Source organism: Arvicola amphibius, chromosome 2 (assembly GCF_903992535.2).
Source record: "Arvicola amphibius chromosome 2, mArvAmp1.2, whole genome shotgun sequence".
NCBI classification, from domain to species: Eukaryota; Metazoa; Chordata; class Mammalia; order Rodentia; family Cricetidae; genus Arvicola; species Arvicola amphibius.
The window spans coordinates 63,837,212-63,849,046 of NC_052048.2; the positions used below are offsets into that span (position 1 = coordinate 63,837,212).

The 11,835-nt window shown below is 54.6% G+C and overlaps 1 protein-coding gene across 1 annotated transcript; it reads right to left on the reverse strand.

The window, feature by feature from the left end:
* Nucleotides 1-338: 338 nt before the first annotated feature.
* Fbxo41 (F-box protein 41) lies at nt 339-11,229 on the reverse strand. Its single transcript, XM_038320813.1, has 12 exons — nt 10,331-11,229; nt 7,605-7,830; nt 7,070-7,143; nt 6,470-6,828; nt 5,456-5,697; nt 5,167-5,282; nt 4,903-5,055; nt 4,678-4,773; nt 2,761-2,879; nt 2,427-2,585; nt 514-629; nt 339-401 (listed from the first exon to the last, which is right to left on the reverse strand). The coding sequence occupies exons 1-12, from the start codon at nt 11,227-11,229 to the stop codon at nt 339-341; spliced, it is 2,622 nt and encodes an 873-aa protein (XP_038176741.1).
* Nucleotides 11,230-11,835: the final 606 nt, after the last annotated feature.

Genomic DNA, 11,835 nt, shown 5'->3' on the forward strand with positions numbered 1-11,835 from the left:
GCTGCTGGGTGGATACTGCAGATCCTCTGAGTGGTGGTGACAACCAGGTGCTGGTATGCCAGCTCCCTGCTGGCTGTGCCAGAAGGCTGCTCCAGCTGGGGATGTCATGGGGGGAGGGGGGGGTTTCAGGGCAGCTTCTGTCCAAGCCCTTGCCCTGGGGAGGCGGTGCTGGGTCACCTGTCACTTTGCTGTTTGAACTGGATGGGGTACTCAACCGCTGTCTGGAACCTGGTGTAACACTAGACCTCCCAAGGTCCAGTCCAAGCCAGGGCCCCTCCAGAGGTCCAAAGAGTGCCTTGGTGTGGGGCTGGCAGGGGCCTTGCAGCCCCTCACCCGGGTTAGCAGCCACCTTCCACCTTGACGTGCAGAATCTTTGAGAAGCCAGGCCTCCTTCGTAGAGCCTATAAATAGAGCCCTAGGTTAGCTCTTCCTTGGTGTTGGGCAGGTGAAGCACTGCCACCCTTACCAGCCCCAGCCAAGGGGTCTTTTGTGGCCTCAGAGCCCACCTCTCACCTGGAGTTTTGTTACCATATCCTCAAACAGCTTCTGGGCCTCGGGGCTGCTGGGCTCTTTGAAGTAATCAGCAATCCCAATCTGCACCACAATGGATTTGAGGTTCCGGCAGATGCCTGGGCGAAGGCAAATAGGGGATAGTGCTTGGCAAGGGCAGTGGACTGCAAGTCTCTTCTCATGAATGAAATCAGAGCCCCCTGAGAAACATACACCAGCCAGCCAAAAGAGCAGGAGCCTCAGACCTGTGCTGGCTGCAGCTGATGACATCTTAAGGTGGGAGGACATTTGGGACACGTGTGAGTGCTTGCACTCTTCAGTGCTCTAGCAACTCTGGCAGAGTGGACAGCTCATACTGTGACCTGGGCACTTGCAAATGACGAGCTGCTCAACTGAGACTGGGTTGGGGGGGCAATCAGGCCTCCCTGAAGCAAGGGCTTCAACAATTATTGGCCATGATATCAGGGAGAGGTGGCACAAGGTCAGGGGCTAGGAGGGACCTAGAAAGCATGATCTGGGGGGCTGAGTAGTGAGTTCTGGTGGACCAATTAGGTGGATATGAGGCTGAAGGAAGGTAAATAGGAGGGCTCAGATGGTGATGTGGTCAAAGAAACAGGTATGGTGGCCCAGCTACTCAAGAAGCTAAGACGGGGGACCATTAAGTTCAAGGCCAGCCTGGACAGCTTAGTGAAACTGTCTCAAAATAAAAATGAAAAAAAGTCCAGGCATAGTGGTGCTTGCCTTCAATCCTAGCAGTGGGATACAAGGTAGGCAGATATCTATGAGTTCAAGGCCAGCCTGATCTACATAGTGAGTTCCAATCCAGTCAAGACATTGTAGACAGACCTTTTCTCATAAGTTGGGGGGGGGGGGCACACATCTTTGAAGTACAGCATTTAAAGCACTGGGTTTAATTCCAGTACTGGTGGGAAAAAAAAACAAGAAACCATCAGTCTGCATGGAGACCTCCCAGAGGCCAGTGGTCCTGAGCGGTGTTCACAGTGAAGGCAGAGGAATGACTGCGTAGATGGGATGATGTGGACAGCAGAGGAGTCAGAGTGAAGTCCTTACCCCAAGAAATGTCCCTGAGGACTTAAACATACTATGTCCTTTACCATCTAGAAGGTCAAAAAATGAGATTGCGGAATTCAGAAAGTAAAGTAACACGCTAGAGAAACCCTTGGTGCTCTTTGCCTGTCTGCTCTCTGCCTCTGCCCTGGTGGGAGGCTCACACAGGAATTACTGGCACCACACACACAACTCACGGTGTCACTGTGGGCCAGCATGAAACAACAGCTATCCTGTGCCACTAAACAGCTGGCATTAAATGCTGCTGGGCCTGGAGTTCCATCCTTGCCTCGGATGCTGAATGAGCCAGGGAGAACGCTGCTTGCTCTGCCTCAGCACCAGCACGTGTTGGCTGGAGCAACAGGAAACACACTGGAGCAGCCCTTACCATCTCATCGGAGGACCCTCAAGACGTCTTGTTGGAGAGTCACCAGACAGACCCTGACCTGGGCTATCAGCCGTGCCCTCCTCCCCGTCTCTGCCAGATGTGAGCAATTTTGCCGCAGCTGCACTTGGAGGCATTAGACTCTGAGCGAGCTCCACCCATGCAGCTATGAGGGAGCAGTCTTCTGTGCTAAGACTTTTGAGTGCTACTGTTACTTTGGAATGACTACACTCTGTAAGTAAACCTCACCGGTGCTCTGTAAATAAGTCATAAACTCCACATTCACCAAGTTGGACTCTGGTGGCACCATCTGGTACATCATAGGTGCCCTCTCCGGGAGGAACAAGCAACTGTCTGTCTGTCTCCAGGAAAAGTTGACTCAATGTTACAAAATGTTCAAGGAATGTCCAAGGATAGGCTGTAGCCACACCCTGCTCTGTACCCCCAAACTCCCAGTGCTCACTGTTGAAATGCAGCAGGGCCTTAGGAGTGACAGGGGTGGCTGTGAGCACCAGCATCTCCAGTCCCTTCAGGCCTTCGCGGCACACCTCCGCCGCCACCTCCTGGGTAATCTCTGACACGTGGTCCAGTTCTAGGACCTGGAGCCGCATGCAGTTTCTTGCTAGGAGAGGAAGAAGAGAAGCCTGGTGACAAACTCTCTGGTCCATCTCCTGCCCAGTACTCAGTCCCTCACCATCCCCCAGACTGCAGCCCCTAACTCTGGTGGGATTTCATAGGCAGCACTTCACCCTTGCTGGCTTCTTACCTACCCACTCCAACCCCAAGGAAAGACTCACCAAGTGATGCCAGGCCCTGTACCCCACAGCCGGCACCACCTACACCCAGGGCCCGGAGGTGGGGCCAACAACGTCCAATCATCTGCAGGCAACGGTTGCTGAACCGAGTGGGCTGTTGGCTGAAGCAGAGACAGACAGTGAAGAGTGGTCAGCGAGGCTTTGCAGTCCCAAAGGTGATCATCCTTGGAGGTCCCTATCCATGCTCAGGCAAGCACCTTGGCAACAGTCCAGCTGTTCAGGTCAGAAAACAGCTCATCTGACTCTGCCCCCTCCCCTCTTACCACATCTGCCAGCTTCTGATTCTGGAGTCACCCAGAAAGAGCCCTAGACCAGAGCCTCACCCCGGTTTCCATGCACCCTGCTCCTGGTGGCCAGATACTCATCAGGCAGCAATCAAGTGTCTCTCATAGCCGAGAGAACTGAGCCAGGCCCTAGAGCTCAGGGTGACAATGAAGACAGCTCGCACCCTCAAAGCACAGACAGTCCATGACATACAACATTTAGTATTCTGACTTTAATCTGCCCCTGCCACCTAGCCTTGAACTTGTAGCAATCCTGCCTCAGCCTCCCAAGGGCTGAGGTGACAGACCACACCTAACTTCTGGTACCCTTATTTTTTTTATTCATTTGTTTAGTGACTTCAAACTCATTGAGGATGACCTTGAATTCCTGATGCAGCTGAGGATGACCTTGAACTCCTGATGCAGCTGAGGATGACCTTGAACTCCTGATCCTCTTGCTTCTACCTCCCAAGAGCTGGGATGACTAAGTGTGTATCACCATATCTGGCTCAAGACACCCTTCTTAAAACTGACAATCTCCCCAATAGCTTACTAGTACTTTCTAGATAAGATGCACCAATCTGCATCTTTTAGTAAGGCCTTCATGATGTTTCCCAGCCTGCCTTTCCATCATTGCTGGCTTGCCGGCCCTACTCACACCAAACTTCATCCTTCGACACCCATTCAGGCAATAGTATATGTCATCTGATATGCTCGTGGTAGCAAGGACATAGAAATAGGCATTTGTAGATTCTGCTCTGGTAACTAAGTTTAGTAGAGGAGCCTGAAGTAGAAATGGATATTACGGTCAAAGTGAGGGGCAGTGGGGGCCTAGTAGGGGACCACAATGACAGACTCCACCAGGGTATAAGAGGAAGCCCACTAGAGAGCCTGGGAGGAGCTGGCATATAGGGAGATCACTGGGAGGGTAAGGGGCAGGGCAGAGACGCCTGGGAATCTGAGGACGTCCCGAGTAGAACAAGGGATGATTCATCCATACCCTGGGGTCACCACCACCAACCGATTTGTTCCTGCTTTGAGATGGGATCCTGCTACATTGCTCACACAGGTCTCAGATTCTCAGACTGAGCTCTGGAGCAGCTCAGATGGCAGGTGTGTGACACCACACCCAGCTCTCTCTATGTCATATTTACTGACTTCCCTGACCTGCTTATCCTACGTCAGGCTAGTGTTGACTACACACATACCCAGTCTCCATGGATAGAACATCGTTGAGCCAGTAATGGCTCTCATAATCTAAGCTGCAAGACTAAGGTCTAAGTGGCAATGCTGGGCTGCTAGGATGGCTCAGAGGTTAAAGGTGTTTACCACCAAGCCTGATGACAGAAATTTGATCTCAGAGACTCACATGTGGAAGGAAAGACTCCTTTAAGTTGTCCCCTGACCTCCATGCAGATACCAAATTCCCACCCCAAATATCTAACAAAAAGACTGGAGTGGCACCGGCAGTAAGCCAGAGAGAGGCTCCAGCTCCCATATTACGGCCCTGCTCCTTATGATCAGCACATTGACCAACTGTGTGTAATCTGTCCCCAACAGCTGACTTGCTCAGTCCTGGGTCCCAGACCAGGTCCCCTGCTGTCCCCTTCCAAACCACCCCCTTGCCTGGGCTTACCAGGGATGAAGTGGCGCCACCTGGAGGGAGACAATCTCTCTGCAGCCTGCACCCAGGGCCCAGATCACCTCATGGCCCACAGGGTCTGTGGCACTCCTGGGAAAAAGCCAAAGCACTGGTGACTCATCTTAGCGGTCTCTGTTCCCACCAAGAGGCAGGACCATGTGGTAGCTAGGGACCAAGGCCCAAAAGGTGTGAGCTGCGCTGCGGGAAGGGAAGACCCACCTGTAGGTGACAGCCTGCAGGGCACGGCAGTAGCAGCTGGCCAGCCAGAGTGACCGGTCGGTGAGGATGTTGGGACAGTGGGAGATGCGCAGGATCAGCAGATTCCCACCGGCCGCCTTCAGCAGGGACTCAAGCCCTGCTTCAAGACAGCCCCTGAGGATGAGCAAAGAGGTCAAGGAACTGCTGGGGGTCACTTCCTCATCTGGGAAGCATCTCCACTTAAAACTCAGGAGCACTCACTCCCCTCACCACTGCAGGCCTCACCGGGTGCTGCGGGCATATTCTTCCTTGCTTTCCTTCTTTCCCCGCTGTCGGGGCTTCAGGTTCTGTAAGGTTAATGAGTGGGCCTGGGTGCACCACTGAGCCAACATCGCCAGGAACTGGGGAAGATCAAGCGATATGAACAGACACAGACCTGACTGCCAGGTGATGGGTTAGCCCTGAGTAGGAGGCACCATGAGAGTGTTTGGGGCAACCAGGGCAGTGAGGGTTACAAGGACTAGACTTTTACTGCTGGTAAAAGCCGGGCTCCCAGGAGGGCAGGGGCAGGCACCTTGGAACAGACTCGGGCATTCTCAAGCAGCACCCTCGTCCAGACGGCGGGATGGCGAGCCACGAAGCGCCAGTCCCGGCAGACCTCTGCAGCATGCAGCAGGGTACGGGTATCCAGGTAGGTGAAGATACAGAATAGGGCAGCACGCATCTTGAGGATTTCTGGGCTGATGACCTCATTGGAGCGTGAGGGGCTACCTCTCTCCACTCGCCGGACTCGTCCGCTGCCTCCCTCAGGGCGGGCTGCAGAACACCAGGGCCAAAGGAGATGGGAGAGTAGAAGGGCCAGTACAGAGCTGGGGGTGGGGAGCTGGGGCGGGGCAGGAGCTGGCAGGAGGAGTGAATGCGAGAGCCACATTGGGGACCAGCTCCCAGGGAGGACAACAGGGCGTCTGCTTTCCCCTTTGCTACAGTACCCCAAATTTTACTCATTGGAAAAGGGTTATCTGTTGCTTTGCCACACACCAAAAACCTTTTCAGACACAGTCTCGTGTATTTCAGCCTAGCCTTGAACTCACGAGGTAGCCCAGGATGACCTGGCACTCCTGATTATCCTGCACCTGCTGTCCGAGTACTAGGATGGGAGATGTGGACCACCACGTCCAGTATGAGATGCTAGGTATCAAAGCCAGGGCTTCATGGATTCTAGATAAGCACTGAACTACCTCCCCAGCCCTAAACTTTCCTTAGGAGGGTCACCCAGACTCTAACCCTCTAAGCCTTCCACACAAATACAGGGCTACTCCCCCAAACCCTTGCTCTGTGGCAGGCACTTCAGAGCCTAAAATAAGCAGCTCTTCTCCTCTACCTGTGATGGAACCCACTGTGTACACAGACCCCCTTGAATGAGCATCCCTGGGTCATTGCAGGCCTGCTCCAAGCTTGAAGAGTCCTTGATAGGCAGACAAGAGTAAGGGAGGTATAAAGCCAAGGGTCACCATTTCCACCCTGTGTCCCCTGAGACAACCCAGCACCCTGGAAGACTGGATTCTCTACCCACTTTCCCAGGTCTTACCTGAGAGCCGGCAGCTGTTCAAGGGCCCAGCCAGAGACGGTCCAGGGCGTGGAACATCAGAGGGGCCCTCAGCCTCTGACTCAGTGGTTCGGGAGCCCACGTCTGAGACGTCACCCTCCTCCCCCTCGGTGCTGTGACGGCGCGGTCGGCGCTGCCAGTTCTGGATGGCCTGTCGTCGCAGGCCTGAACTACGAGGGGGCTGGGACCGCTCTGAACCACCGTTGGTAGCCTGGGCCCGTGAACCCAAGCCCCCAGGGCCACTGTCCTCCGAGGGCCCTTCCTCTGGCCGGGGCAGCTCCAGACTGTCACTGTCATAGCAGCCTGAGCTCTGGGATGCAGCTGGCACACGGCTGGAGGCCCTGGGGTGGGTGGGGGAGTGCACAGTGAAGGGTGAGGGATACAAGACTGCTCCAACTCCCAACGTTTTCCTCACCGCCAGCCAGGGGGAGCCCACTGATTTGCTTTCCAAAAGTCCCCTGAGCATGGAAAGTCAGACTGGTGACACCAGGGGGGTGGACACAGAAGGAGGTGACCTGATGGGCCAGCAGACCATCCAGGGCGAGGGGAGGCTGTGTGGGGTGGGCCAAGCCCGAGGCTTACCCTGTGCTGGGAGAGGAGCCATGCCGAGATACGGCGTATGTGCTTGGCACAGCTGGGCCTGCATGGTGTTCTCGCTGTAGCCCCCAGAGTGGAAGGGAGAGGAAGGATGGGCAGAGGAGGCCAGAGAAGAAGGCGATAGTAGGAGAGAGAAGAAGATGGAGAGAAGAAAAGAAGGAGAGGAGAGAGAAGAATAAAGTTGGGAAAGATGGACGAATGGACAGACGGACAGTCCAGACAGGCAGGCTCCCAAATCCCTCCCAATGCACCCACCCAGCCTCCCAGGGCCCAGCTTGTGGCTCCTAGGTTCTCATTTACAGAGAAGTACAGAGAGGGACTTCTGAAGGCTGAGGCTACGGAAGCAGCCTTGTCGCGGCCTCAGAGTCGGCACTCCCGCCCTGTCAGGGTGGACCGCCCTCCCACTGCAGGCCTGGGGTTGCTCCTGGGGGGACAGGCAAAGGAGGCAAGTTGGGGTGGTGTGGGGGAAGACTGTGGGGACCACACGAGCAGGTGAGAGGCAGGGCATGTGCACACTCACCGTTCTGCCTGGGCCTCTGGCCCCAGGCCCTGAGGCGCTGCCCCCGCCTCCTCGGCCCAGGCTGGCACTGGGTGTGCTGCCACAGCTGCTGCTGATGACCTGCAGCTGGCGCTCGGCCCTGTCTGCGCGCTCCAGGAGCTCCTCGATGAACTGCTGCAGCCGCAGCTTGGCACTGGCCTCCCGAGCTGCTGTCTCCTTCAGGAACTGGTCAATCTGCACCACCTCCCTGGGCCGGGAGCAGTCTCTTACCCAGCAGGCCCCTGTATTGACTGCCCTCAAACTTCTCATCAGAGGAAAGTCAGGCAGTGGCCTAGGGTGTCTGTCTGCTCTCATGGTCCCGTGGACAATGCCCAGCACGCAGGTCCACACAATGGCACACACACACACAACACAAACAACCAGACACACAAGTCTCCACACGCTCAGAACACACACAACTGGATACCCCTGTTAATACTGACATCAACTTGACAGGATCTGGAATCACCCAGGAGACAAACCTCTGGGCACATCTGTGAGGACGTTTCTAGACTGAGTTAACTGACATTTCTAGACTGGGTTAACTGAGGTGCGAAGATCCACCCTATATTTGGGTGGCACCATTCCATGGGCCTGGTCCCAGACTGAATACAAAGTAGAAAGCAAGCTGGGCAGCAGCTTCCATGGCTCTATTTCCCGGCTACAAACAATCCTTGTCCAACTGCCCCACACTTGTGAGACCACACCCTTCCTGCCATGATTGTCTCCCCAAATGGTGAGCTGAAGTAAGCCCTGCTTTCCTTCAAGTTGCCTTTTTTTAAAAAAATATTTATTTATTTATTATGTATACAATATTCTGTTTGTGTGTATGCCTGCTGGCCAGAAGAGGGCACCAGACCTCATTACAGATGGTTGTGAGCCACCATATGGTTGCTGGAAATTGAACTAAGGACCTTTGGAAGAGCAGGTAATGCTCTTAACCTCTGAGCCATCTCTCAAGCCCTTGCCTTTTTTTAAAATGTAATTTTATACATGTGGAAAGAGAGATCACTCAGCCACTTGTTAAGTCTTGCACAAGACCTGAGTTTGGTTCCCAGCACCCATACACTGGCTCACAGCCACTCCATTTTCAGGGGATCTGACACTCTATTCGGACCTCTGTAGGCACTAGAGGCCACACATTCAAGCACAATACTCATACACATAAAAAATACTGTAAGTCTAAAACAAAAATTTAACCAAAGCTGTGCTCCAACAGACGTGCAGGGGCTGAGGACGATGTGAGGAGTCGGTTCCCTCCTTCCTTATGGGATCCAGGGAACAAACTGGCAGCCCTTTAATCTACATCAGGTATTCTGTCACAGCAACAAGGAAAGTAACTAAATACACCAGGTCTCCGAAGACATAGTCACAGGCAGGCTCATCCTGTACACAGTCACCTCCAGGCACGTGAAGAGTACCATAGACAAAAGCAGACATCCTCAGTTCCCTGTGGTCTCAATACACAACCTCCTCACACAGTTACAAATCCAGGCACAAACTCATAGCTGTGAACACATGTCCTTACTCGGACATGTTCCTATGTATGCAATCATGTCCCCTCTCACGGTACACTCACACTCTGAAATACATTAAGAAGTATGGAGACTCAAGCCTACCGACCCAATCAAACACACACACGTACTCTCAGAAGTATTAAAATGCATGGAGTCACATCAACACAGAAAGAAACATAACACACTCCTATAGTTTGCCCCAGCATCTGAGGGGTTCATAAACACACAGCACCCACACAGTTACCCACATTCATGCATTCGTTCAACAGTTAATCAAGGTGCCGGGCACTGTTCAAGATACTGGGGAAAGACTACTGAACAAAAAAAGGAAATCCCTGCCTGCATAGAACTTACATGGCAACGAGGACAAACACCACATCTGACTCTATGGAGTTTGTAATATAAACAGAGTTGGCCAGCAAAGACGGCGGAGTAGAGGAAAGCTAAATGTGGCGGATGCCAATAATACCAGTATGCATGAGGCTGAGGCAGGAGGATCATGAGTTCAAAGGCTACACAGCCAGAGTCTACACCACATACGGTGTAGCTGGATCCAGGACTGCAATGAACACGAAGTTTCATAGTCCTGGAGGTGATAACTGACCCCAGAGGGAAGGTTCATGGGAGAACCAGAAATACAAGAAAGGCCTTCAAGAAGCCAAGAGCAGCCGGGCAGTAGTGGTGCTCACCTTTAATCCCAGCACTTGGGAGGCAGAGGCAGGCGGATTTCTGTGAGTTCGAGGCCAGCCTGGTCTACAAGAGCTAGTTCTAGGACAGACTCCAAAGCTACAGAGAAACCTTGTCTCGAACACCCCCCCCCCCCAAAAAAAAGCAAAGAGCAAGGAGATGGAAGGAAGCACGTTTACGATACCAGGGAGCAATGCAACTGTGTCTGCATGCTTTTACGAAGTACAAGATGACATGGAGAGCTAGGCCATTTCTTTGAGTAGGCTAAAGGGAAGTTCCGGTACCAAAATGCAAGCGCTGCCTGGGCTGGCTATCGGAGGTAAAGAAACACACGTACTCTGGGATCCCAAATCATCACCACAACACACTCGAACCCACTGGCACAGAACCCACCATTACAGACTCAGAACTTATGTTCCAAAGCTTGACTCCATGGAGACACCCCAGACACGTGCGGGAATAAGTAACATCCACCTTCCCACGGGACACCCAGAGTCTACTCACTGCTGCTTGCGGCTCAGCTCCTGTTCCTTGTGCACCAGGTCCTGCTTAAGCGAGGCAAGCAGCTCCACGCTCACGTCCACCTGACGCGAGAGCTCAGACGCGCGCTCCTCCAGCTCCTCCTTTTCGCGTCCCAGCCGAGCACTCTCCTGTCGCGCTGTCTCCAACTCTGCGGCCTTGCGCTCCAGCTCGGCCTGTAGCCGGCCTACCTGGCCCGCGATCTTCTGCTCCACCTCCTCGCTCAGCCGCTCCAGTCTCCGGTCCACCTCCAGCTTCTCCAGCGCGCGGATCTTGAGGCGTGCCAAGCCCTCCTCGTAGGCTACATCTGCAGGCGATGGCGACGCAGGCGATGCGGAGGCGGGCCCGGAACAAGGACCAGGGCCGGGCCCGGGTGGCGGTGTCGAACAGGCTGAGGATGCCACAGACTTCCGCGCGAACAGCTCACCGAGTGGGATTTCGATCTCGCGTAGTGCATAGCGCGCGGCAGGCACTAGCCCCGGCTCGGCCAGCTCCTCGCAGGGAAGGCTGGCGGGCACCAGGTCGCTGGGGAAGTGAGCCAGCGGCGCGTGGTGGTGGTGATGGTGCAGCAGGTGCGGCCCCGCGGGCGCCGATCCTGCCGCCTGCTCCTTACCCTGGAAGGACGTGCTCTCGAAGACCTCGCGCCGGGCTCCGGGCACCGCCAGTAGGGCAGCGGGCTCTGGTGCCAGCGGGAAACCGGAGGCTGCTGCAGCAGCTGCTGCTGCAGCGGCCGCACCGTCGCAGATACTGTTCGTCTTGGAGAGAATGTAGAGCGTCTCGTAGGTGTGGCTGTATTCCAGGTGCGCGCGCAGCGACGACAGGCTCCGGAAACGCTTATGCTCCCCGCATCGCGGGCATCTGTACGGTAGGTCCAGCGAGGCCATGGCCCCGCCGCCCTCGGGGCGCGCCGGCTCCACCGCGGCCGCCTCACCGGTCAGCCGGGCGCGCTCATGGGGGGCCGCGGATGGGCCCGGCCCGGCCTGCGGGATCAGGACGGCTCTAGTCACCAACAGCCAGGGCCTGGGGAAGCTAGAAGAGAAAAAGTGAGGCTCAGCAGCATGCTAGCCGAGCTCCCACCCGCCACTCCCAGATTCAGCAATCCTGTACCCTGGTTCCATGCATATAGCTAGGATGAAGGGCTCTGGGACCTAGGCATGAGAGTGTGACCTCCCCGAAGTGGGAGGACTATGGTACTCCAGGTGTAGCCATGGCTGAGCTCTTGCCTTCCAAGTGCTGAGATTACTAGGCCTATATTTTTTATTTTTTTTTAATTAAGACTGTTTTGGAAGGCTGGAGAGATGGCTTCGCAGTTGAGAGCACTTGTTGCTTTTGTAGAGTACCTGGGTTTGGTTCCCAGAACATAATTAATTGTTCCTAGCCATTGTAATTCCAGTTCCAGGGGATCTGTTGCCTTCTTCTGGTTTCCCTGGCAGCAGGCAAGTACATAATGCATAAGCAGGCAAAACACTCATACACACAAATAAACCATT

Excerpts from the sequence above, each read along its gene's own strand:
- Fbxo41 (XM_038320813.1), bottom strand. The coding sequence starts at position 11,229 with ATGGCCTCGCTGGACCTACCGTACAGATGCCCGCGATGCGGGGAGCAT. Across the intron at positions 7,144-7,604 it reads CCAGAGGCCCAGGCAGAACG|CGAGAACACCATGCAGGCCC; the intron begins GTGAGTGTGCAC and ends TGGGGGCTACAG. Across the intron at positions 5,283-5,455 it reads ATGCCCGAGTCTGTTCCAAG|TTCCTGGCGATGTTGGCTCA; the intron begins GTGCCTGCCCCT and ends GATCTTCCCCAG.